The sequence below is a fragment of the Leptidea sinapis genome, chromosome 31 (genome assembly GCF_905404315.1).
Source record: "Leptidea sinapis chromosome 31, ilLepSina1.1, whole genome shotgun sequence".
Lineage (NCBI taxonomy): Eukaryota > Metazoa > Arthropoda > Insecta > Lepidoptera > Pieridae > Leptidea > Leptidea sinapis.
Window position 1 is genome coordinate 6,912,310 of NC_066295.1, and position 27,502 is coordinate 6,939,811.

General features: G+C 36.2%; 2 protein-coding genes across 3 annotated transcripts; one reads left to right on the forward strand and one right to left on the reverse strand.

Moving 5' to 3' along the window:
• Positions 1–1,749: 1,749 nt before the first annotated feature.
• On the reverse strand, positions 1,750–3,362 carry LOC126974152 (mitochondrial import inner membrane translocase subunit Tim9-like). Its single transcript, XM_050821590.1, has 3 exons — positions 3,145–3,362; positions 2,959–3,054; positions 1,750–1,965 (listed from the first exon to the last, which is right to left on the reverse strand). Exons 1-3 carry the CDS (start codon positions 3,187–3,189, stop codon positions 1,831–1,833), a joined length of 276 nt encoding a protein of 91 aa, XP_050677547.1. The 5' UTR covers positions 3,190–3,362; the 3' UTR covers positions 1,750–1,830.
• Positions 3,363–5,721: 2,359 nt separating this feature from the next.
• Positions 5,722–26,687, forward strand: LOC126974089 (histone acetyltransferase Tip60). 2 transcript variants are annotated; one of them, XM_050821493.1, is made up of 14 exons: positions 5,722–5,921; positions 5,993–6,119; positions 7,083–7,235; positions 8,007–8,135; positions 9,680–9,837; positions 10,252–10,446; positions 11,545–11,628; positions 14,123–14,324; positions 16,859–16,981; positions 19,151–19,313; positions 19,985–20,093; positions 22,910–23,013; positions 24,392–24,426; positions 26,574–26,687. In XM_050821493.1, exons 1-13 carry the CDS (start codon positions 5,877–5,879, stop codon positions 24,396–24,398), a joined length of 1,599 nt encoding a protein of 532 aa, XP_050677450.1. In that variant the 5' UTR covers positions 5,722–5,876; the 3' UTR covers positions 24,399–24,426; positions 26,574–26,687. The 2 variants fall into 2 exon arrangements, with proteins under 2 accessions (XP_050677450.1, XP_050677451.1); XM_050821494.1 differs by having other exon boundaries at positions 7,083–7,211.
• Positions 26,688–27,502: the final 815 nt, after the last annotated feature.

Consider the following 27,502-nt stretch of genomic DNA (forward strand, 5'->3'; position numbering starts at 1 on the left):
GCCACGAAACTGTTATTAAACTCGTCCACGTCAACGCATTCACCGAGGCATTCGAAGCGGTTTTGCAATTCGAGTTGAAAGTTTTCCGGGTTTTGGATCTGGATGGGTGCAGGCCGGAGCGTAGACTACACCAGTCGAGACCGCTCCAGTTTTGGATTTATATTCAATTTGCCTCTTACTATGCGGTGATCACTCCCAGTTTTCACTGAGTTTATCACAGAGACATCATTGAATATATGTCTTTTGGTCGACATGATGAAGTCAATCTAATTTTTGGTGGCACCATCGGGGCTGATCCAAGTCCATTTTCGTTATTCTGGCTTCATGAAGAAGGAGTTCATCATATAGAGATCCTCCTTCTCCATGAAGTCAGCCAGCATCTGGCCTCGGGCGTTCCGATTTCCATAACCAAATTTCCCCACTCTCAACTCATCGCCGCTACGTTTGCCCAGCTTTGCGTTAAAGTCTCCCATGACAACGCTGAAGTGGGTCTTAGGAGTGTGAATGGCTGTTGAGATGTCCTCATACATGACCTCCACCTCTTCGTCTGAGTGTGTCGAAGTCGGAGCGTAAACCTGAATGACCTTCAGCGAATACCGTTGAGTAATTCTGAGTATTAGGTACGCTACCCTTTTCGACACGCTCCCCACTTCAGTTACGTTGCTGACGAGAGATTTGTGCACGAGGAACCCGACACCACCCTGGGACAGTTGGTCGCCCTCCCGGCAGTAGAGCAGGTGTCCGGAATTAAGGATTATCGAGTCTTCACCCTGTCTTCGGACCTCAGATAACCCCATGACATCCCATCGTAATCTGCTTAAAACTTCCTCCAACTTCTCGTCGGTCGCAGTGTATTGACATTGTATGTTACCAGGGCCAATGGTCTTCGTCGGTGGTAGCGATTCCGAACCCGCGGATTTTTAGCACCCCTTGCCCCGCCGCTTATGTGGCTGCTACCGTGGCCACCACGCGCGGGGCCGCCGGGGACTGGGGGCCGGGGCCTTTCAGTGTCCATTTTCATATATGGGTTGATTTTCTGCCGTAATCGCCACGCTTGGCAGGCGGGTTGGCGATCGCAGTGGGTATTGGTGGTTCCCGGAAGGATGCTGCTGCCCATCCTCCATTCTTTGAATACCTTAGTCGCCTCTTACGACACCCACGGGAGGAGATGGGGTGGTGCTATTCTGGTGCAATACCACACGCATATCATTTATTAATTATTTTTAATTTATTACTTTCAATATAATAACACTAAGTATATATAAGTTACATTTGAAAGATACCATTGAGTGTCAAGATGCCATGCACATAAGCATCTACAAATATCCAATTCACACTACAATATATAGTTGCTGTATTAAAAAAGCTATGTTTTAAGGTAGTACAGTATCTACAGCACAACATAGGTTGGAGCGTAGCAGAAACCAATCATTAATCTAAGGTCTAGATTTTAATTGTTATTACTAAATGTCACATTTAAGGCCAAATTAAGTATGATTTTGCACAGAAGTTCCTAGTACCTAAGTGTAGTCTAAAATATTGTGTAGCACTTGGGAGAAAGTGGTTTCCCCTATTTGTGTGTATTGAGACCATCCACTTCATATTTTGTTTTTATTAATTAAGTCATAGTACTTTGTTTTTATTAATTAGAAATTGCATATATTCACTGAGTTGTACTGGATGTCCTGTGTTAGCTAACTCTTTTATATTTGGATACCAGATTATGAAATAATTATTAAAAAACAATAGTAGGTGTTATATAATATATTCAATAACCTATATTCATTAATTACAAATGCAAACAACTAATATAATAAATTATAGACTAACCTAACTTGCATTTCCAGATTTTTGAGCAAGTGCAAGCATATTTTCATTAGCTATCATTTGGAATTCATGGAATCTCTGTGATACCCTTTGATTTGTCCTTAAATACTTCTCCATGCAGTTCAGGGTGCACTTTTCCTAAAAATAATGCATTATAAATAGATCTTAAAATTGATTAAATAAAAGTCAACAATAATGCGACAGAGAGTGGTGGTATTCTGAGGTATGTGGGAGGGTAAGACAGAGGAGGGTGCGAATGACAAGACGCACACGATATATATGGTCGACGGCAGATAGAGTTAGTTTGATGTTTGTCTACCTCCCCTGCCCTGCAATTCACATATCTCAGGTGGTGACTGGCGATTCTGTGCAATACTATAGTACGGCTATAGTGTGCGCAGAAGTGCATGTGGGTATGGTATAGGGGTCCTGTTTCCTCAATCAAACCACTAGGTTTCCATCTTTTGTGTGCTGCTGATCAGCAGGGTGTATCTATTACTATCAGCTGAACACACTGCTCATCTTGTCCCTTACTGTGATAAAAAAAAACTATACACCCTCTTTTTAGGTTTATTAACCCATTTAGATTGTAACTTCTAACAATGTTGTATGTATAAAATAAATTATATTAGATCACACTACTCAACATAATGAGTAAAGTTATTTGAATACTTTGTAGCTAATAAGACTATTTTTTTTCCTTTAATATTAATGCCTACTAGGAGATGGTTTTGATGAATTGTATTATATTTACAGAGATATTTGTGATTAATTATATCTACAAGTATGCTCGATGAAGCTAACTCAACAATTTGAAACACAAATAAACTAATGATCTTAATATAGAAAAAAATATTTTATAGATTATTATATTATTACGGAAGAACACAAAGGTAAAAATAAACATATGAAATTAATGCATAATATATAACCAAATAACAGTAAAAAATGACTTCCACAATTAGTTTAGTTAAATTTCCTATACTACTAAAATAAAGGCTATACTATTTATAATATATAAATTCTTAGGTCAGTTTAATTCATTTAAGTAAGTGATAATTAAGTACCTAAGGGCATTGAATTCTCAATAAGAATCGTAGTTAGTTTAGAAAATAATGATAAAATTGTTACCTCAGTAGTTCTAAGAGTTCTTGAAGTAAAATCATGAACACAGTCATTAAAGCATAACTCCGATAACTTGTTATACTGAACGAGAAAGTCCTTAAACTGCAATATATATAAAAAAAGTTCATTTTAATTTAATTCACAGATCTCATGGATATTTATAACCAATATTAATGATAGGTAAGTAAATACCGTTTTAATTTGATCAGCTTCACTCATTTCAGTTGTTGAAGCCATTTCTTCGTCGACTATTATTAAGCTCTTGTTTTAAATAGAAGAAGCCTTATTATAAATAAGAAACAATACCTAAATTGAAATTTAAAACTTTTCAACATTCATTCATCATTTTTAAATTTAGGTTAACTATACCCCAAATTCTAAGAAGAAATTCAACAAAAATCATTTGAAAATTGAAATTGAAATTTGAATGTGCAGAATTTGACACTTGACAGTTGACAGTATTACTTTTTTTTTCTTTAGAGCATTGGTAACTGGACCATCAGCTCAAACCAAAATGCATTAAATAAAACGTGATTATAAATTATGGCTGTTTTCCAATTACAGAGTAATGCGACTGAGTGCCACACAATGCCGAATTGTGGTGACGCTTAATTGGAACATGAATTTGTTTTAAAATGCACCTGCAGAGTGCGTGTGTACTAAGTTCAGTGTTGAAATGAAATATTCATAGAGTTAGCAATCTAATAAGAAAGTAAGATGTTGTCTTCTCCATTTTGATAAATAAGTTCATTTCTACGAAAACATTTATGATGTCTGCTTCAATAAATGATTCGATCTAGCCATTGCCAAGTATATTTCTGTTCAATAAATTTGTGTATACCTTAGAATTCTAAAATGAAATTGTATTCACATTTTAATTAATGTGGTATATAAAATTAAATAGTCAATAAAACTAAAACTAATAAAGGTATCATTAGTTTTATTTATTTAGGGCATTGGTAACAATATCATCAGCTCAAACCAAAATACAATAAAAGAAGAATATTTAAATCATTTTTCGGTAAATTGGTACCTTTATTCATACTTATTTTTTTTTAACACAGTCTGAATTAAGTTTTTTATTTCTAAAAAACTACGACGAAACGAAAGCCTTCAAAATTTTTCGGATTTTGAGTAATTATTTTCACTTTTATGTATAAATATTTAATATCTTCGAGAATATTCATTTAAATGCTGTAAAAGGCCATGTTGTTCTATATTAAATGCACAATGTATATCTACTTAATTTTATAAGGATTAATGCTGTATTGCATAAATTCGCTTCGTAAATAATCCATTATTTCTCGTAAATAGTAAAGGATAAAACATTTTTTATGCTATATGTATACTATATATAACCATTGATATTGTGGGTTATCCTTAAGAGATAGACATATACCTACCATGGCGCACTTTTTCGTCGAACAACAATGTTGTACAATACTCTAGCACATTTTGATCTACTTATCTCGTACGGTACACTGGCTGTACCGTACCGTTTGCAATGTATGCGCAAAAAAAATGTGTTAATTTACGACATCACATGAGAAAACTCAAAAATGACCAGTGTTTCTCTACTATCATCATAATCATTATCATTCAGCCGGAAAACGTCCACTACTGAACAAATTACCTCCCCCAAAGATCGCCATGACGATCGGTCCAGTGTTGCCCTCATCCAACCTGTTCCGGACCATCTTGTTAGGGGCCTGCTAACACTACAACTTCTATCTATTTAAAACCGCATCAATATCCGTTACGTAGTTTTAAAGATCTATGCATACATAGGGACAGACAGCGGGAACGACTTTGTCGTGATGATGATACATTTTACATTCAATCACGAATGTAATATAAATATTGAAATAGTGTATGTATAGTGTGTGAAATTTGTAGTAGGTACGCTAAATATGCCCAATATGCAATCAAAGAAGTGCCACTATCTCATCAAAGAAGTGCGACTATCTCATCACAGTCTACCTACTCAAAATCTCTACTTCATGTCGCTGATGGAAGCAGCTGTGATTGATCAATTAAATTTCAGTTTCGCCCAGCTCCGTGTCAGTGGAAACGCGCCCTTATACTTGTGGTTGCATGTATAATTTATACATGCTTGGCTATCCGTAGGTAACTTATATTGATTTATTCTATATAAATTAATATAATCATCAGCTACACAATACATCTCACATTCACGAAAATTGTCCATAAATAAATTCTACCAAACTGACAAGCAAACCCATAGTATCAGGGCGATGCACTATATATTATGTGCATAACTCATATGTTATACTCCGGACATGCTAACCAACGCCCGTCACCTCCAGTCTTCCCCCGAAGAGTGCGATATGGAGAAATGCAGGTCAGACCGATTTTACCTACAAAATTTTGTGTTTTCCTCTAAAATATTGAACGTATCAAAAAAATTTTTTATAAAATATTTTCAGGAAGAATGAGTCTATGTCCGTACGTTTTTCTATTTTCTTAAAAAACTTTCAAAATAATTTGTTACGTATTCGTTTGAACGATGCTGGTCTTCCAGCATCGTTCAAACACATTTTCTTATGTCGTTAGTTGATTGAAAAATGTGTAACGAATCTAATGTTGTAACTGGAAAACAGTCTATTCTGAGAATCGTAGTATCTCTTGTGTTGATTTATTATTGAGTAAAGACTAGGTCATAAAATCTCAAAAAACAAAAACAGAGTAATGACTGTCAAGTGTCATGTGTCAAAGTTGTTGTTTAGTTAGTGTCATTTAGTGTTTTGTAATTTCTATAGGTCTTTTTAAACGTACCTATTGTGAGTTCTTATTTTTTATTTCACTATTCTGTAAACACTAAATAGTATTTTTGTAAACAAGTAATACAACAAATATATAATAGAAATAAATCATACTTATTAGTTTAGTAGGTACTAGTTGAAATGAATGAAAATGAAGATGAAGCAGCGACATTCTGTGATTCAACGGTATTTCTTATTATGCTTTCTATCATCTAAGAAGAGTATTCAACACATAATATGCAATTGAATCTTTTCAGGCTTCATTGGTGGAAGGATGTCGAATGCCAGTCCGAATGCAAGGTGGAGACGATTGGCCTCTAGCCGAAATAATCAGTATTAAAGAAGTACGGGGACAGAGAGAATATTATGTTCATTATGTTGATTGTGAGTTTTAGGATTCATTCTTAATTTTATCTGTCGATTACAGCAGCTTTTGTATAAGCGGTTTTAGAGCTCCATTGCTTGAAACAATTACCTGTAATTCTTGTAGGATCACTTTGTGGACAGTCTTTTGCTTAAGACTCTGTTTCCATTAACATGTAGAGATATCTAATTAAATTCTGATAAAAACGTTCAAAGATCCCCTAGAACTGTAAAATGAAGTAGATTTTATTCAAACACTGTGGCCCAGTGCAAGTTTGTCAACATCACACACAGGTGTTATATGTTTTGTTACTATTTATTCTCTTGTCTAAAGAGTGTCATATATGTTACATACTCATGGATTAAAAATCTCTATTCAAGAGAATTTATTAAAAAGAGAAAAAATTAGAAGGTAAGTAAGTAACGTAACAGACAGAACTTTTGGGTTAGCATTGATCGAAATATATAAAGCCTAATTGTGATTACCAGGAAAACTGTATTATGAGTAAAATAAAAAATATAACACAAAGTCAAGAAATTATCTCATGAAAATAGTAAATCATTGACAATTAACAATTATATTCAAGAATTGCTAGTAGCTGCCTCTTACTACAAGAAGCTATTTGGGGATCACAGTGACACCATATTTGTAGTATAATAGGAATGTGCAATCACTATTACTTATTTTCTCTGTTATTAAAAATAATTAATTATTTCAACTGAATCATTAACATCACTAATCTTTACTATAATATTATCAATACCTGTTTTATTTGTAAGATAGTTACAGCACAGTGTTACTACACTAGAATCGTCAAAATAAATAAAATAATGATGATTTATTATTTTTTAGCTTACGAACCTTTGGTGTGCAGTCAAGTTAGACTTGCACAGGTGTTTTCCCTTGTATTTCAATAATACTAATTATATCTAATAATAGTCTGTATTATTCTCAATGCATAACCTAATATTAATTATCCTCAGATAACAAAAGATTGGACGAATGGGTTGAAGAGTCATGGTTGGACACCCGGAAGGTTATATTTCCAAGACGAGATGGGGCACCCGCTGCGGGCACAACAACACCAAAGAAAACCCATATAGGATCAGGAGGTGGCGTGATGCCTACTTTTCTTAGTATGTGTGTTTTGCCTTTAGTTAATCTTAGTTTTGCATATTATGTATGTTCATTTTTTTAATTTTGTACAGTTTTGTTGACTAGTTTGATTTTTATTTAGCACTGCTTTGCAATTTATTGTATCTAAATTTATAATATTATCATAGGAAGAGCGCAGAGTTTTCTTGATGGTATGAAATCACCTGTACCTTGCCTGATGCATGAATGATGTTACTGCTATGTGTTTTATATTAGGTGACCTATTTGCGTAAAAATATCTGTTATGCTGCCTTTTTTAGGCTTTGTTCGTATGAGTAATTTAATTTATTTGTGAAAAATATTTGATTGGAATGGCTTAGGCAGTAAAATGTTATAAAAATTGTAGTTTCAATTTATTAAATGATAAGTAAAGTAAGTTTTTACATTTTATAGCTTTTTTTACTAAGCGAAACCGTAGCTATGGGGGGTTTTATGTCATCAGGTCATGTAAATAAAGAAGTCTTAACTTCTCCAATCAATTTCAACCGCTTCACTTTGCTTTTGTTTTTTTTATTTATGTCAGCACATTTGTTTGCATGGCCAACATACGTGAGGACTATTGAGAATTATGTATGCATCATTTTCATCAAGTAACGCGCGAAATAAAAATAATGTATTTTACGCCACTTAACCGGTTAAATAATTTTTTAAGTTGTTAATTAACTAAGGATTTAACTTTACAAACTTTATTAAAAATTTGTGTGATGCTATTCAAGTGGATTTATATGGTTTAAGTTTATTTTTGTCTGCAGATGATAGTTTCTGCAGTGAAATCCAGAAGTCACATAGCAATAGAGAAACACACTCAATTCCACCAAAACAACCCGAGAAAACTCATATTAACCACACTCCTAATGGCTCCTCAGTTAGAAATGCACCTGGTATGTCGATTTTCAATTTCATTTGAATGAGAATAGTACACGAACTTTTCATTATTTGCATTATATTAGGGCTACATTTCACCGGGACACCATGGTGGCGCAACCAGTCGCCACTACCAACAAAATATATACAGCTCTATAGGGAGCTAGCTACTCATTTGGTGTGTCTTTGGTTGTGCGACCAGCTCGGACGCATGCACAGAATATTACTGGTCGCGCAACCATTAATTACTATATAGATGTATGGTGTCTCTCTCATTCTGCCGTCAGTCCGGCCGTTGTGTGCAACAAGTATGCACTGTTGTTTTAATTGCTTTGTTAATTGAATACCATGGATAATTTCGATGCAGATTTATTGTCGAAATTCAATATAGATTATCAATTTAGTTTAATTCCTCAGCAGATAATTCCGTTTCATTTAAAAATGAAATGCTAAGGCTTAATAAGGATGAAACCACCACTGTTTCCTTTTCTCTTAAGCTTTCTTTTCCTACGTACATACAGTAGTGGTGCTATCTCTTTGAGCTCCATTTTCTGTCTCAGAGTCTGTCATGACTCTGGTGTCTAGTTTGGTACATTACGGGCAACACGATGACGTGACTGGTTGCGCCACCGTGGTGTCCCGATGAAATGTGGCCCTAAGAGATTGCATTGCTTTGATTGTATCAGCAATATTGATGTGTTTTTTTTTATAGAAAATATGTGTTTATTAGCATTAAGTATTATATTAAAATGTTGTTCAGACAAGTGTGATAAATAAGTATTCTATTGTGTGTAAATACAAAAATAACTCTGGTAAGTACTTATATTTATATAGGTATTTTGATACATCAAAAATTCTTTGCTTGTCTTTTTTATTGGAATAAGAAGGACAAACCAGTGTACAGTGGAACTGATGGTAAGTGATTACCACCTATTGCACTATTTTACAACACCAGTTCTTTCACAGGAGTGTTGCCGGCCTTTTACATGGGTTTTCACGTTTTTTAAAGGTTCCCGTGTTGTATTGTCCTGGGATCACATTAAGTAATTTAATTCCGCAACATACAGTTTCATATGTTATCCATTTCATAAAACAGCTCGTCGGTCTGTTTTAATCGGCGTTATAGGCGTGGTCACCCAAGACTTTTGTAAGGCCAACGAGATGAGACTATATTTCCGCCCCCTGGTTGGTAGTCTTCTACGATCGCTTAAGTATAGGGACCCTCTGGAGAGTCCTGGTGTCTACGAAATCCGGTGCGAGTGCAGCAAAAGCTACATATTGGGCAGCAGCAGCTCGGCAGTGGCAGAACATGCCCTAAGCTCCGACAACTCACATTATGTAAGGTTCGATAAAAGTATTGGCCCGCGATAAGAACTTGGAGTCTCGCAAGCTTCTGGACAGTCAGTGGACTACTTTATGATGAATGTGAGGCATATTAATGCAGCTAACGTGTTTCTTACCTTACCTAGGCGTAGTGAGCCACGACCCCACATCGCACTAATCTTGTCAAGGTGCGACTTGAGATCGTTTGTTTATTAATGTTGTGTTATTTTGGTTCAAGTTACCACGCTGGAACCTCGCCAGTTGATATCACGACCGGCGAGTCCGACTCTGGTCAATGAGTCGTCATCGCTAGTCAACGGTGGTGCGGTCTTAGTCGCAGCCCTGCAGAAGAAGATGAGCAGGAAACGCAAGGCGAACTCACTCGACAATGATATTGTTAGTACTAATTATTTTTACCTTTTTTATGAGATTGCAGCAATTCAACTGTGAGTAAGTGACCACCAAAGCCCATGCTCTCTTGTCCTCTCCAGAGAAATTATAGAGAGAATGCCAACCTGTGAGTATTTACTTTTTGAAGCGAATGAAACTTCTTTACGGACGTAATTTTCGTATTATGTATAGTTTGAAAGTGATTAAATAAAAATACTGATTGGTTTGCATGTCTATTAAATAAAATAGCTTTAATTTAATACGGAAAAAACTTCTTTCTTAAGCCTTATCTCTTACCCAAAAAGATATATGTGATGTTGAAAATAGTAGAAAAAAAAGAAACTTAATAAAATACATTTATAAAGTGTACAATTATAATACAATTATTTCACTTTTTGTTATAAAATGAAATAAATCCAGATGGAGCCAGTAGACTCCCTTGATGGCGGAGAGCCCGTGGTAAGTGGCACTGCCACTCCCACCACCAGACCGAGGACTTCTGGCAGTATGGTGGCGCATGGCCATGATGACCTGGTCACCAGAATGAAGAATATCGAGATGATTGAGCTGGGCAGGCATCGGATTCGGCCATGGTATTTCGCGCCCTATCCGCAGGTACTGCATAAGGCAATTTGTACGAATAACATAAAATTATGATAATTTTACTGGGAAATGTCAATTTCTCAATTCTTTATTCTATATTGGCAATAGCAGCTCTCATTTCTTATACCAAATAAGTTGACAAGACATAAGACGAAAATACATAGACAATTCGCAGAAATAATTCTGTTATACTGCGCGCTTTAACCTTTCTAATTGGCTGTATGTATGTAATATATATAAAAGTAGAATCTCAGCTGTCAAATGACTTCAAATATCAAATCAAAGATTGCGCTAAGTTTGACCTCAGTTGAGTTTTACGTGACTAAAGTCTGAGCAAAATCTAAGTATGATCTATAGATATCAGTCTAAGTCTCACGAAGATGGGCAATACGATGAGATCGGGGCGTTATCGCAGTGTGCTACGTCCAGGGGCGTACATACCGTATAGGCAATTAGGCAGTGCCTACCTCGTTTAGAATCAACATAAATATAGCACTAGTGTTAATGGTGATTTAGTTTAATTTGGTTCAGTAATTTATTACCAAACTACTGAACACCAACTCATAAATCTTTTTTTTTTATGGAATAGGAGGACAAACGAGCGTACGGGTCACCTGTTGTTAAGTGATCACCGCCGCCCACAATATCTTGCAACACCAGAGAGAGGAATCACAGGAGCGTTGCCGGCATTAGAGCACAAGGAAGCTCATTCCACAGCTTTGTTGTACGTGAAAGAAAGTTCCTTGAAAACCGCACTGTGGGGGACCGCCACACATCCAGATGGTGGGGATGATATCCTAACTTGTGGCGTGTCGTGCGAAGGTGGAATTCGGCGGCAGGAATCAGAAACATTACTTACGCTAGATCCTAAATACCAACGGTAGGCAGTCTCCAGATGGTATATTCGATATACAATTTCAATATTTAGACATCAAAACCTAGTACTGTCCGACTAAAGCTCAACTGCGACTAGTTAAATCTACAGTGCCTTGAAAACTAATACACGCACCTGGCTAAGCCAAACGTCTTTTCATGATGTGCTACGTGGCAGATGACGCCGGAACGTCAAACGTTTAAGAAATTCTTCTTAACCACACTTCTTTATTTCAGGAAATGGTAAATCTACCCTGCATTTACATATGTGAATTCTGTTTGAAGTATCGGAAAAGTAAAAAATGCCTGGAACGACATCTGGTGAGTGATTCTATTAATGAATTTTATAAAATGTGATGTAAGTTACGTATTACTACACGGCCACATTATCTCAGGATAACTGGAACGTGAAGCCCCCTCTCGTTCCCCTTTCACCCCCTCGCGCTCGTCCTGTTGTGTCAGTACGGTTTGCAGATTCATAACTGTTAGGATGTGTGGCGGTCCTCCACAGTGCGGTTTTCAAGGAGCTTTCTTCCTCGTACTACAAAGCTGTGGAATGAGCTTCCTTGTGTGGTGTTTCCGGGACGATACGACATGGGTACCTTCAAAAAAAGCGCGTACATCTTCCTTAGAGGCCGGCAACGCTCCTGTGATTCTTCTGGTGTTGCAAGAGATTGTGGGCGGCGGTGATCACTTAACAACGGGTGACCCGTGCGCTCGTTTGTCCTCCTATTCCATAAAAAAAAACAACACAACAGCTTTCCACCAATTTATTAAAAATTAATCGTCGTTTATTGACGACCCCTATAGCCCAGTGGTTAGTGAACCTGCCTACTGAGCTAGAGGAGAGAATGTTCGAATCCCGGTAGGTGCAATCATTTATATGATGAATATGAATGTTTGTTTAACCGAGTCATGGATGTTGATATGTATGTTTAAGTAAGTATATTGTACTAGCTGACCCGGCAAACGTTGTTTTGCCATATAAAGTATAATTCACGCGATAGTTTTATAAGTAATAAAATATTGCCTATATTATAGCCTGTACATCATTTTGTTCTATTGTCAATAGTTTTTGCAGCGCACGCAAAAATAGGTTTTCGATTTTACACATTGTGTTACAAAATAGCAATTTTATTACGGATCCCTAATTTTGAAAATAAAAAACATAGCCTATAGCCTTCCTCGATAAATGGACTACCCAACACTGAAAGAATCATTAAAATCGGACCAGTAGTACCAGAGATTAGCGCGTTCAAACAAACAAACAAACACTGCAGCTTTATAATATTAGTATAGATTAAATATATCGTTGTCTTGTAACCATAGCACAGGCGATGCGTAGTTTGAGGCAAGATAATTTGTATAAGAGTGTGTCAATATTATTTATTAGTAACAATATCCTAGTAATGCTTATTTTGCGCACCGTAACCAAGCGACGATGTGACGTCATCAGATCCAGAGATAATGTAACCGTGTAGTATTTCGGTGTCATTATAAATATTCTAATGTTAAAGGTTGAGTGCACGAATTGTTTCTGAAAAGGCCAGCCATCTTAATCTAATCCTGTAAATTTATACGAAAAAAGAAATTGAAGATATTGTCATTTTTTTTCATCAACCGTAATAAATTTATTAACTCAGTGATCGAGCACATGTCCCAAGCTGAGAACGATGCCTATTACACTGAACACTACTCACAACTCATAACATACATCACAAGCACACATTATTCAGGACTTCTTCTTCTTTTTTTTATATAATTAACATAATAGTAAAAATCTATAGGATATTATTACTGTCGTTATTATTACATTATAATTTATTTAACCTGCCAAACTTTGTTAAAGGCAAAACATGTATATAGTTTATAGTGTTAATTTGTAAAATAGAAATGCTGTAAAGTTTGCATACATAAACAATTCTTGAAGTTCTTCTTTTAGTCAGATGCTTATATAAATGGCATCGTCTTTATTTTTTTTTACTTAATAATTCTTTTGTAATAATATACCAATATATACGTGCACAGCTATATATTTTGAAGTAAAAAATATAAGTTACCACGATGAAAATGCGCAAAAAATGTTAAAAATTTAACAACAAAAGCAGCGCTATCAGTGATAGTATTACCCAGCGCGCATAATTTCTGAATCTTTAGAATTTTCTTATACTAAAGTGCCTTATTTTATGAGTCCTGAGTCCATAATAGGATAATGATAGAGATTCCCACGAGTGCGCAATTTATAGGCACGAGACGAAGCCGAGGATTTTAATACACTCAAATCTTAACCATTTTAAAGATCGTTGCATTATTTTCTTATAAATTGAAACTAGCTATTTTTTTAAATAAAAAAAAGGGACAAATTGTGCAGTATGTTCAGCTGATGGTAATTGATACGCCCTGCCCATTACAATGCAGCGCCGCTCAATATTATTGAAAAACCCCAAAAATACTGAGCGGCCTTAAAACTTCGCTCGTCACTTTTGAGACATAAGATGTCAAGTCTCATTTGCCCAGTAATTTAACGGCGCCCTTCAGACCGATACACAGTAATGCTGACACATTACTGCTTCACGGCAGAAATACGTGCCATTGTGGTACCCATAATCTAGCCGGGATCCGGTGCAAAAGAGCCTCCCACTGGCAAATAGATGGACTGGATAGAGTCGTTTTCCTTCAAAATATTCAAACACAAATGAAGAACAAGTTAAAAATTAATTTTCATTCATATTTATCGACCCACATGTCATTTGATAAATAGTATCTATATATTTTTTTTATATAAAATAATATATTGACTGATATTTGTTTGCAGATCAAATGCAAGTTAAAACATCCGCCCGGCAACGAGATATACAGAAAAGGCAGTATATCCTTTTTCGAGATAGATGGAAGAAAAAACAAGTGTTATGCCCAAAATCTATGTTTACTGGCGAAACTGTTCCTGGATCACAAGACCTTGTACTATGACACGGATCCATTCTTGTTTTATGTTATGACCGAAGTTGATTCTAGAGGTGCGTTGTGTTCTTTAAACTAATGATAAAGACTCGGTTTCTGATTATTTTATAGCGATAGAAATGACTGTACAATATTGTATATTTTTTATTGAACAGAGCGCGAAAAAAGAATGCTGGGAGAGTTTCTTGCGCCACTTTTCTCTCTCAGAGCGCCATTTGTTTCCGAAGCGGTAGTAGTATCTAGTAGTATAAGAAATGACATCAAAAAGAATTCTAAAGGAATCAATTTTGAGAAAATAAATGCTTTTTATGCCTTTTAGATTCTTAAAAGTTATTGCGTGTATATATATGTATGGATATATATATATATATATATATATATATATATATATATATATATATTTATTTATTTATAATCGCTTATAAAATGCTCACAGAATACCTTTATTGATTTATGGTGTATGTGGATGATGCAGCAACTGTACTCAATAACTTTTATATTAATTTACATTTTTTGACTTACTCGTGTAATTCATTGACTATTTGACGTTTGAGTGTGTTTGTTGCATCATTTTACATATTATATTGTAATTGAAATGATTTGTAAATCGATGTAAATGTATTTCTTGAAATAAAAGAGTGGCAATGAGTTTCTTGCTACTTCTTCTCATTAGCTCAACCCTATACGAAGTAGCGGTAGATTCAATAAGATTTTTTTTTGACGTTCATAAGTGTCATTTCCGTGACCTACGTAAATAAACTGATTTTGATTTGATTTGATTTGAATGTAAATATAGTCTGATTTAGTGACGAAGATTTGTTCTCGAATCTAAAAGCGAAAGAGAATACAATTTAATTATAACGTACGCAAACATCTAAAGCTATTGTCAAACAGACAGCGAACTGAAAGCAAGCGAAGTGTTTTCATTTTTAACAGACTTCAAAAAGATGGCGGTTCTTAGTTTGATGCGGAATAGATGCCATTTGGTCCCATAAAAAATTGTTTTTTGTGTACTATTTTTTTAGGAGTTTTTATTCAGTTTGATTATGTATGTAATTATAAACTGACACTAAAAAGTAAAAAAAATATTGACTTCAAAAACTTAAAAGTATAAAATAACTTAATAAAAATTTAATTTAATGCACATCTTATGCTAAACTTTACCCTTAATATTAATAAAATACTATTATTTGTATGTGCTACATATGGATTGCTTTGAAGTCGGTGCCAAGCCAAAAGTAATGGTAGGTACCTACACTCGCCATGCGTGACTTTGAGCGGGATAGCTAAGTCTAGAACATAACAACCCTAGCGGGCAGACACGCACGGCCTGACGTACTTTTAATAGTTGTTTAGTAAGTAAGCTGTTTATAATATTAAGTTTTATTTTGTTTAGTGCTGGGCACCGACTTAAAACCTATAGGTAGAACTTTATACTTAGTAATTTTATACTTTTCAGTTTTTGAAGTCGGTTTTTTTAAACCTAGTTTTTTTTGTTATGTGTAGTATCGTTTGAATCTAGTCACATAGAAAAGCGAAAACGTGGCGAACCGTAAAGGTACGGACAGACCTGCTCAAAAAAAGCGTGTTTTTAAGTATGCTTAAAGTGAGCATGCTCATGCAACTGTTCACATTTGCCAGCAATAAGCATGCTTGCTTAAGCATACTCATAAAAAAGCATGCTTAAAGCAAACGTACCGGACAGAAGTGCTGCTATTTGGCACCAGGCTCTTGGACAAAATGGATGTACAAAGATATAGTGACAGTGATATCCATACAGAACTCAATAAAATAATCATAGTCGCCCGCGGCGGATCGAGATCAAATCGATAATAGCATGCTAATAAGCAAACCTGTTCAGACGCGCTCGGAGCACGCCCCCTTCTACCCGCGCCTCAGGTAGCATGCTCGAAAATCAAACGTCGTTTGATTTTTAAGCATGCTCTAAATAAGTATGCTCATTACAGTACACACGTGCTACTAATGCACACATGCTCAATAAAAGCATGCTTAAGTCGCCTCACGCTAGGACAAAGCGAGGTGTAAGCGAGATAGTTGTATTAGCTGGCTTTGTATGCACGACGTCAAACAGAGAGCGAATGAGAGACGCGAACCAAGAGCGAAACGCGACGGTTGTTTATTTACAAAATTATGACGATAATTTCAGGTTCGCATTCTCGATAATTTCAGTTTGGTTTGACAATACCCAGGTATTGTAAAGAAAGAAAGAAAATATATTTATTGACAAAAATGGCTACATAAAAGTACAAAATTAGCAGCGCTTTCCGCACTAGGCATGCCTGTATTGCGGAAAACAAGTGAACATACAAATACAATTAAGTTACAAAACAGGTTCACGAGTGAGCTTCGAATTAAATTTTTAAATGAGTTCTGAAAATATTTGATAGAAGTAAAGTACTCCTTTCTAAATTTAATATAATATGTTATAAGTAACCATTATCTATGTGTTTAAGCACGCACTTGTATTGTATGTATTTCCTGAATTGATTGTAGAGCAACAGACCAAGTCCGCTGTGCAAATATATTTGGTCATTTTTATCTTTTATATTAAATAGACATGATGTTACAGGGTTTCACATCGTGGGTTATTTTTCAAAAGAAAAAGAGAGCACAGAAGACTACAATGTAGCTTGTATACTTACACTGCCGCCGTACCAGAGGAAGGGATATGGAACACTACTAATAGAATTTAGTAAGTTTCCTTACATGCATTAACTTGTACACAAAAAATATAAATTAACACCTTATATACCGTATAAATTATATATATATACTTACCCAAATAAAATTTGAAAAACAAAATTTTATGAACGATGCGGGATTCGAACCCACGACCTCCGGCGTTCCGTGCCGGTGCTCTAACCAACTGAGCTAACCGTTCGAGTACCGCCTCGTACTCTCAGGTTGTGGCTTCATCTACAGGATCTACTTTACAGCCGATAACCTGCTCAACCCCAATATTTGCATATTAGGAAATTTACTTGAGATATCGCTCTTGTAAATCTAAACAATATGTTATGTTTTTAAAGTGATAACCCTCACTTCTAGGATTAATACACAAATAAAATTTGAAAAACGCAGGAGGTCGTGGGTTCGAATTCCGCATCGTTCCAAAAATTTTATTTTTTGTATTAATCCTAGAAGTGAGGGTTATCACTTTAAAAACATAACATGTTATATATATACCTTATAAATATAAATTATCGCTTATTGGATGCATCAACCCTTAGACCTTGAATTCATTGCTTGTGTAAGAATGCTTCGTGAACATGATGGTCGTTATTACTGTCATAATTAGTATTTTTTTTTAATTTTGGATGTAATTACATCCAACAAATACGGTCGTTTATTAATACTACAAAGTTGAGTGTACTTGGTATTAAGACTACTTAGTTGGTTATATTATAATAAAGAACAAATATAATCTCATTCAAAACAATGAAATGGCAATGGGCAGGACATGGGCAGGCTAGGGTCCCAGACCAAAGATGGACTTTAAAAACGACAACATGGAGTGGTCCCTCAGGTAACAGATACCGAGGTAGACCCAAAATGAGGTGAAGTGATGACCTTCTTACAATGGCAGGTAGAAACTGGCTAGAGAAAGCAGAAAATAGAGAGTTTTGGAAGAAGATGGAAGAGGCATATACCTGGATGAGATCAAGATTATAGTTTAAGTAATAACATTAGTTTAAGGCATATTTTTAAGTTACTAACACATTCAAATATGTAATCTATGACTCTTGAATGAATATGCTTATTATTATTATAATCTTACAAATGATTTAAGTTTTCTTTAGTGTTAATTCCGCCAATATTTGTTTGTAAACAGTTCGATACGTGTTTCGCCTCTACACGAGGCATCCTCAGGACGTGTTGTCTCGCCAAAATCTGGCACGAGACTGAATAATAATCATCCGGAAAAATCACACTTCGCGAAACATTTAATTGACAGTCACTCATTCGGAAACAATAATAATTTTAATATTTTACATACATGTGAAAAAAGATTTCGCTTAAATGTGTTAGAGCAATTAGAAATAATAAAACACAAAAATAACATGTTTACATTGTTGAGTGAACAAACCAATTTAGTCCCATCACCTTTGTTACGTGTCTCATCCGGGGGTAATACGTCACAACAGCCGACCAATCACAGCGCGTCATTTCATGGGACGAGGGTATAAAACAGCGGCTTCCGGCTCATTTGATTCAGTATAGCTTCTACAGAGGGCTACGCCGACTGAAGGACGGAATAAACCCCGCCCTCCGGTCGACTTGTAGTCGTAAGTCACTCACAGAGTACTGCCTCAGCATAAAACGTTATAAACATGCATTACCACATCACAACTGGTTAGAGCTCACAGAACACTAGCGTATAGACAAACACACACTCACGCACACAGAGTTCTAGCTAGGTCTGAATAAATGTAAAACCAATATATTGTAAATTGGTTTAGTTATAAGAATTAAATAACGGCGAAAACTGGCCTCCTATTCCCTCTCCCTCCGTCCCTTTCCCAAGATTGAATGTGTTAGTAACAAAAATAAGCCTTAAACTATTGTTATTACTTAAACTATAATCTTGATCTCATCCGGGTATATGCCTCCTCCATCTTCTTCCACAACTCTCTCCATTTTTTGCTTTCTCTAGCCAGTTTTTACCTGCCATTGTAAGAAGGTCATTTGTTGAATGAGATTACATTTGTTCTTTATTATAATATAGAGGCGAAACACGTGTCGAATTGTTTTAAAAACAAATATTGGCCGAATTAACACCAAAGAAAACTTAAATCATTTGTATAATTATGGATTTCCGCAAAGTAACGCCTAATTCAATAAATTATAATCTCATTCCCAGGTTATGAACTGTCAAAGTTTGAAGGTAAAACTGGTTCCCCCGAGAAACCCCTGTCAGATTTGGGACTGCTGTCTTACAGAAGTTATTGGGCTCAAACAATACTCGACATCCTGATAAGCATAAAACCTGTAGGTGATAACGAAAAACCCATTATAACGATAAAGTAAGTTTCTGTTTAATGTAATTTGCAAATAATTGATTAAATTCTAATTCTTAAATTAAAATTTCACCGAAAAGACCGATATTGATGAAATTTTATACAATATGATTAGCCCACGGTGTCTTTTTTAACTTGACTATATATTTGAAAACAATGAGTGTGGATATTTTAACGGCTGGATAGATTTTGATAAAGTATTCATGCAATATCCAGATTTATCTAAATAGTGGTCATATGAGATTAGTATCGATGGTAATGACTAGATATAAAACGGGTGTAAACAAGTTTTATGAACGATGCGGTACTCGAACCCCCGTACTCTCGTGTTTCGTCCGAGCGACCTTAACAACTGAACCAACCATTCGAGTGACGCATGGTTCGTAAATCTTGGTATGTCTGTTCAACTCTCAGGTTATGGCTCCATCTACAGGATCTACTTTACAGTTGATAACCTATATTTGCATATTAGGAAATTGGCTTAAGATGTCGCTCTTTCAAATCTAAACAATTTATTTTTGACATCCTTTACTGATTGACCTCTTGGGTTGTGGTTCCATGAGAGTTGAGAAGTCACACTAAGATTTTAAAACCATGCGTCACTCGAACGGTTGGTTCAGTTGGTAAGAGTGCTATAAAAATAAAAAAATGTTAATTGGTTTTATTTTCTGTTTCAGTGAAATTTGCGAGTTGACCAGCATTAAGAAAGAGGACGTCATAAGTACGCTGCAGAACTTGAATCTTATCAACTACTACAAGGGACAGTATATTATTTCAGTCAACCGGGTCAGTACAATCTAGACTATCAAGTTTCTTTTTTTTATATAGGAGGACAAACGAGCGTACGGGTCACCTGGTGTTAAGTGATCACCGCCGCCCACATTCTCTTGCAACACCAGAGGAATCACAAGAGCGTTGCCGGCCTTTAAGGAAGGTGTACGTGCTTTTTTTGAAGTTACCTATGTCGTATCGTCCCGGAAACACCGCACAAGGAAGCTCATTCCACAGCTTTGTAGTACGAGGAAGAAAGCTTCTTGAAAACTGGACTGTGGAGGACCGCCACACATCCAGATGGTGGGGATGATATCCTAACTTGTGGCGTGTCATACGAAGGTGGAATTCGGCGGCAGGAATCAGGTTAAACAGCTCTTCGGAACACTCCCCGTGATAAATGCATTGGCAAAACAATAGACTCTAAATTACGTTAAAAATGTGTCCGAGACTAAATAAAGTCTGCTTAAGAGCGCTTTCGCACTACGTCCGATCCGAACCCGTGAAAACACGGTCCGAAGTAGTCGTAGAACTATTTCTAACGGTTTTTTTGTTATGGAAAACGAAGACAAACGAGCGTACGGGTCACCTGGTGTTAAGTGATCACCGCCGCCCACATTCTCTTGCAACACCAAAGGATTGGCATTATAAATAATGAAAGAATAAATGGTTTAAATAAAAAATATAGTTACAGTTAGCTTTGGTCGAATTTATTATGTATTATTATTTTGTATTTACATCATAAATATGTAATACATAAATAAATGTTTAAAAAAATATTGAACTACTTTGCGGAAATCCATAATTATACAAATGATTTAAGTTTTCTTTAGTGTTAATTCCGCCAATATTTGTCTTTAAACAATTCGACACGAGTTTCGCCTCTACACGAGGCATCCTCAGGACGTGTTGTCTCGCTAAAATCTGGCACGAGACTGCTATTTTATTATTATTTATTATGTAGAGGCGAAACACGTGTCGCATTGTTTAAAAACAAATATTGGCGGAATTAACACTAAAGAAAACTTGAATCATTTGTATAAATGTTAAAAACTTAATTCGCTTTTGATTTCGCTTAATAATACATTTTTTTTAATGCGTGACGTAAACTAAATGAAAAATACTTCAACTGCATCATTTGTGATCCGCTGAGTACTATGAAATTAGGCCAGGTTTATTACTTTAGTGTGCGTGACAAGCTACGTCTTCTTATACTCGCGATTTGTATGTCACTTTGTGTTAGCTTGCGTGCTTTGCTCAAAATAGAGGTTATCTGTCAACCTCAATTTTTCTGACGTTTTTACAGCTGTCACAGTCCATCTAGACCTATAAGTGATCGAAGGTGCAAACAATCAACTAGTTCAATGCCGACTGTAATTGGACAGTGAAAACACCGCTTTACGCTCTAAGTGAAAAGCAATAGTTATTTATGCAACTGTTGTGTAATAAGGGGTATTAAAACACGAATGTGGATTTGTTGTGGTTCATTGTGATAATAGTATCACATGAGTGTTTTAATACCTAATTATCAACAGTTGCATACAAGACTTTATCTACACCCCGAATATGAATCCTTTAAAAGATTCTGGAACAGTTAGCTTACTGCTAACATTAAAACACCAGTCCTAGTAGTAACCTAATATCATTCATACATACATACATAAATTCACGCCTCTTTCCCGTAGGGGTAGGCAGAGACCACTTCTTTCCACTTGCTACGATCCTTACATACTTCTTTCGCTTCGTCCACTTTCATTATTCCTTTCATACATGCTCTCCGGTTTAGGGTACTCTTGACCTGGCCTTTTTTCAAGACGTCCCTGATTTGATCTTGAAACGTCCGCCTAGGTCTACCCCTTCCAACACTTTCATTCACACTGGCCTTATACACTTTCTTCGTCAATCGTTCTTCATTCATTCTCTCGACATGTCCAAACCATCTCAGCATACCTTTCTCAATTTTTGTCACAGCATCTTCTTTCAGACCACAACGTTTTCTTATCTCACTATTTCTTATCCTGTCACTCAGTGTAACCCCTATCATACTTCTCAACGCTCTCATCTCAACTGCATTTATTCTGCTTTCATGTTTCTTCTGCCATACCCAACTTTCACTTCCGTACATGAGTGTTGGAACCAACACCCCCTCATGCACAGCCAAGCGAGCCTTATTAGACACCTTCTGACTGTTCATAAAGGAGTGCAAAGCTCCATTCACCATGTTCCTAATATCATTTATTACTGATTATATACAAATAAACTAAGTATTCATGAAACAATTATTTATTTTAGTAGTAATTTACATTTTGTATAGTGCAATTATTAAAATTCACATGAATATTATGTTATTTTGCAGCTTTTAAAATATCCGGCGGCTGTCAAAACTTGAATGGCTCATTTATTCAAGAAAAATAGCTGGGGTTCGAATAACCTACTTTTTTTTACGGCACGCCATGTTCTGGTAGTGTGGAACGCGAACGTAAACGAAAATGTTCTTTTTTTGAAATTCATACAGATACAACGCATCGAGCAATAAGAATGTGGCTGTTTGTTGAAACTCTTTGTGCATGAAGGGATCGAAAAAAAAAACCAAGGAGTGTTGTTATGAAATTCAGTACAACATTACAACACTCGTTTGGTTGATGTAATGGTTATTACGACATTGGGTGTTTTAATGTTGGTAATAAGCTAACTGTTTCAGAATCTTTAATAGAGGATTTAAAGCATGGGTGTAGATAAAATTAATTTACCCGCTTACTTACCAACGTTCTAACTTGATTGGTCATCGTATTTTCAAAACATAAAAATATATTTGTGGCAATGTTTCACAGGAAACAATAGAACAACACGAAGCAGCCATGGAGAAGAAGTTGTTACGAATCGACCCCAAATGCTTGCACTGGACGCCGAAGGACTGGTCGAAGCGAGCGAAATGGTACGATATCAATTAATAACTTTTCTTTATTATTTAATTTTTTCATTTTAATTTTAAAATGATTGATTTGCAAGAGCGACATCTCAAATCAATTTCTTAATATGAAACTATTGAACAGGCTATCAACTGTAAAGTAGATCCTGTAGATGGAGCCACAACCTGAGAGTTGAACAAGATTTACCAAAATTTATGAACGATAACGTCACTCGAACGGGTGGCTCAGCGGAAGAGCGCTTGGAGGGAACCCGGGAGGTCGCGGGTTCGAGTCCCGCGTCGTTCATAAATTGTGTTAGCAAATTTAATTTGTGTAATATTGTCACACTTTTACACAAATTATCTTGCCCCAAACAAGGCATAGCCTGTAGGTACTATGGGTACAAGGCAACGATATATTTAATACTATATACTTACTACATATATATACAAAGAAACATCCATGACTCGGAAACAAACATCCATATTCATCATATAATGTACCTATCGGGATTCAAACCCGGGACATCTATCTCAGTAGACAGGGTCACAAACCAATGGGTTACCCGGATCGTACGCTTGTTTATTTAAATGCAAAAAAATACTTATTAATTTTGTTTTGACAATAATGCAGATTCCTCAATGACATACAATACAACTAGACTCTCACAATCACACTCAAAAATTGTCTGAAGCAAAACTCTGCCTACCCGTCTATTAGGCAGAGTTTTTGTTCATACACTTTGAACATAACTGCCACGCAGCGCTAGATTTTCACTAGGGGCATTTGGGGCAATTGCCCAGGGCGGAAATTTTTTTGGGTCGGCAACATTTTGAAAGTCAAAAAAATTTTTTTTAGTGTTATAAAGATTGCACAACTGTAGATTGCAAAGATTTAATCGACGAATTCGCAATTCAAAAAGTCGGACGTGCTTGCCTGTTAAAAAATTGATGTAATGTAATTAATAATTATTAATTATGAGTCACGCTTAGTGCCAAATTTATAATTGTTAGAAAAAAAACAAATAGTTATTCATGTTTTTAGAATATATAACTATAATATAGTTTCTGCAATAAAATAGTTATTTCAGTTTTGAAAAATAAAATATATAAACTATAATTTTAAGTAAAATTCCAGTATTGGGGCGGATTTTTTTCCGGTGCCCAGGGGCGGCATTAATTTTGAATCCGCCCTGCTGCCACGAATAAGGTGTTAATTTGAATGAATGTTTTGATGTGATCTGTATAAGTTATTGTCAACGCCGCTCGGACATTTTTTGACGACCCTTTAATAGGCGATTGGGAGTTGTTAATAATATTTCAAAGAGAATCCTATTATTTTTTCCTTCTCCAGCAATATATACTATATAGACTTTCCATTAATATATTTTTTCTTTGTTAACAGTGTTTGAATGCAGACAGCATCGGAGGCCTCAACATGTATGACAATATATTGTTTTTATAAATTAATCCACCAACGGCTAAAGCGTCGTTCAAACTGAGACGATTCGCCGCGATTCGCTTGCTCGCTTTATTGGGTTTTTTCTTTCAAAACCGGAAAGTGGCTTTTAAGTTCGGTATCCGACTGGAACACGCAAGTTCTGGTCATTGTCGAAAGCTGCTCTTGATAACCAAACCTGGGGACCCGTCTTAGTGGTCAGCCGGAAACGTTTGAAGTTTGAAGATGGTGCCCGCGTTCTTGCGGATAGACGCCAGGAGGAGTACCGGATGTACTAATAACGTCGTTCCCGAACTCCTCCTACTAAGGCGTGGTATGGTACACCGTGTGGTGCGACGGCCCGTGGGGGTTTCTACACGTAAAAAAGGGGGCATTATTGAGGATTTTGTGTCCCAGTATTCTTAAAAACTTGTCACTGTCGTTATCGTAATAGAAACATTGACATATAAACATTTTGATTTTTTTCATACTTATTGATGATAGTATTGACAGGTATTTGAAACATTCTATTTTTAATGACATGTAAACTCAGTTTACGTCAACACACTGAAAAGGTATTGATGAAATCGTTGGTGAGATCAAGACTGGCATTTGGACTCGTTTACGTAAAACTGGGGTTTTATTGAAGTCAGATTGAAGTAACATGGGTGAGATTGGGGCTTAGACGTAAAGTAGTGGCATTTCTTCCATCGTGCTCGGAACGTCTGCCCCTGAGTAAAAGCCGGCCTGGTCTGACGTACCCCAGTATCAGCTTGAACCATTTGACCGGGTATAACACAGAGAATCTTGAATTGTCGAGGATCCAGTTCCCTGTGAATGGCTAAACCACTTAGCGTTGCTAAGAGACAATCGCTTCTAGATAAGAATATCTCTGCCATCTGGATATCGCGAATACCTTTTTAACAGGACGGCAACACTCTTGTGTTTCCTCTGGTGTTGCAAGAGAATGTGAGCTGTGATCAACATTAACACCAGGTGACCCGTACGCTCGTTTGTCCCCCTCTTCCATATAAACCACCCACCCGGAAACCTAATTGATTGTGCTATGTTCATAACTGATATGCTAATAACTGCAGTACACACCAACACATCGCACCACAATATACACAGTAATATAACAGTACTTTAACTAAATCGACGCTCGCACACATACACACGATTTACACGGCCGCTAAACAATCTTGGACATACACAACTATTGATTGCCACGCCACCGAGACTGGTCGTTCTCCGAGTTAAATTAGCTGGTCCGCGTCGTCAATCTAAGTAACAGCCCTAGCGCTCCGCCTAGACGCAGGTATAAATTACAAGTAGAGACCGCAGAGTTACGCTACTGTTATATTACCTGTGTCCTGCAACCCTTCAAATTATAACAAAACAGTACGTTTGCACTGTCAGTGTACTGTACATATATATATATATATTGATGTGGTGGCAGTGCCTCTTCGATTTTTTTTATGAAATATAGGGCGAGACGGGACGAGACGAGCATGACGTTGAGCGGATGGTAATTGATACGCCCTATCCATTACAATGACGTGCCGCTCAGGATTACTGAAAAACCCAAATATTCTGAGCGGCACTACAATTGCGCTCGTCACCTTGAGTAAGATGTATAGTCCCATTTGCCCAGTAATTTCAGTAGCTACGGCGCTGATAATAATACTGCTGATACAGTTAATTCTATAAACATACTACTCTGAAGGTTTGAAGAAGAAGATAGGTACTTAGTAGTACATGTTTCATTTCGTTTCCGCGTATACTTTGCAAGTAAATCATACGACTTCGCGCCGCTAACTCGTACAGACGTAACATCAGGCTCTTACGTACGGATAGTGGGATCTTGGAATATTCGTTTTGTTGCCTTCGCCTCAGTTTGAACGTCCGACCACTTCTAACTACTAGCAAAGTTCTTGCCAACCTTTCACAAAGCTCTCATTTTCGAAACTCATAATATGTTAAAATTAAAGTAATATTTATGTTTGGATTTGAAGAACGAAATTTGTTACCTGTTACCTTCATCCACGCCCCTATAGCTGTTTGTATTCTCAATCTATTCATTACCTTAATGGTCGGAAATATATTTATATTTTGTTTTATTCGAATTAATTTCTTTTGTCGTTTGCAGATGTCTGTAGGTAAGTAATAAAATCTTCACCGCGCCCAACACTGAAATGTGGATACCTATCTGTACAAGTTATGTATAGTAGTATTTTTGTAATGAATAAAAAATCTCTAAATTTTTATTGTTTTATTACAAATTTTGTACTTCTCTCAAGGGAAACGTGTCAGAGAGAGCTGTAATGTCTGAAGTACAGTTCAAATAAAACATAAGGCAAATTCTATTTTCCTTGGCCGTGAAGAAGTCGACGGGGCTGAATGGCATTTCTCCGATCTTGCTCAGATCGTGTGCTCGTGTGTTGACTACAAATAGAAATATACAGTAAAAGCTCCTCATTCGCGCTTCCTTCATTCGCGCATTAGAAAATTGTGACACAATTCTTATATTCGCGGCTAAAGATTTCTTTATTCGCGGATGTAATCGGTATATAGTACATGCATATTAATAAAAAGAATTCCAATATAGCCGAAATTGCGAATGGAATAGGACGAGATGAGTACGAACAGATAGAATCGAATGACATTCAGAAGTTGCTTGAAATGCAAGATGAAGATTTGACTGAAATCGACTTGGAGGAAATGTGAAATTCACAGCCCATTGAAGAAGAGGCTTCAACAAGCACTGGAAATGTGACATTTAATTCTGAAAAATCCTAGTGAAGGCTTAAAGTTGGCAAATGATCTTTGTGATTTCTTTATGAAAATTTATCCGTCTATGGAACGAAGTCTTATTTTTAGTGGCAAATTGCTAATGCCAGTGCTGAATACTCGTATCAGTTTGAACTGAAGGACCTTTTAAAAATTGCCAAGTAAGAAAAAATTACAAAATTGTTTAAACCGTTTCCTAAGCCTGAAGATAATAATTAATAAGTATGGTCAAAAGCTTCAATTAAATTGTTTTTTTATATGTTTGTTTTTTATTTTGTCACATAGGAA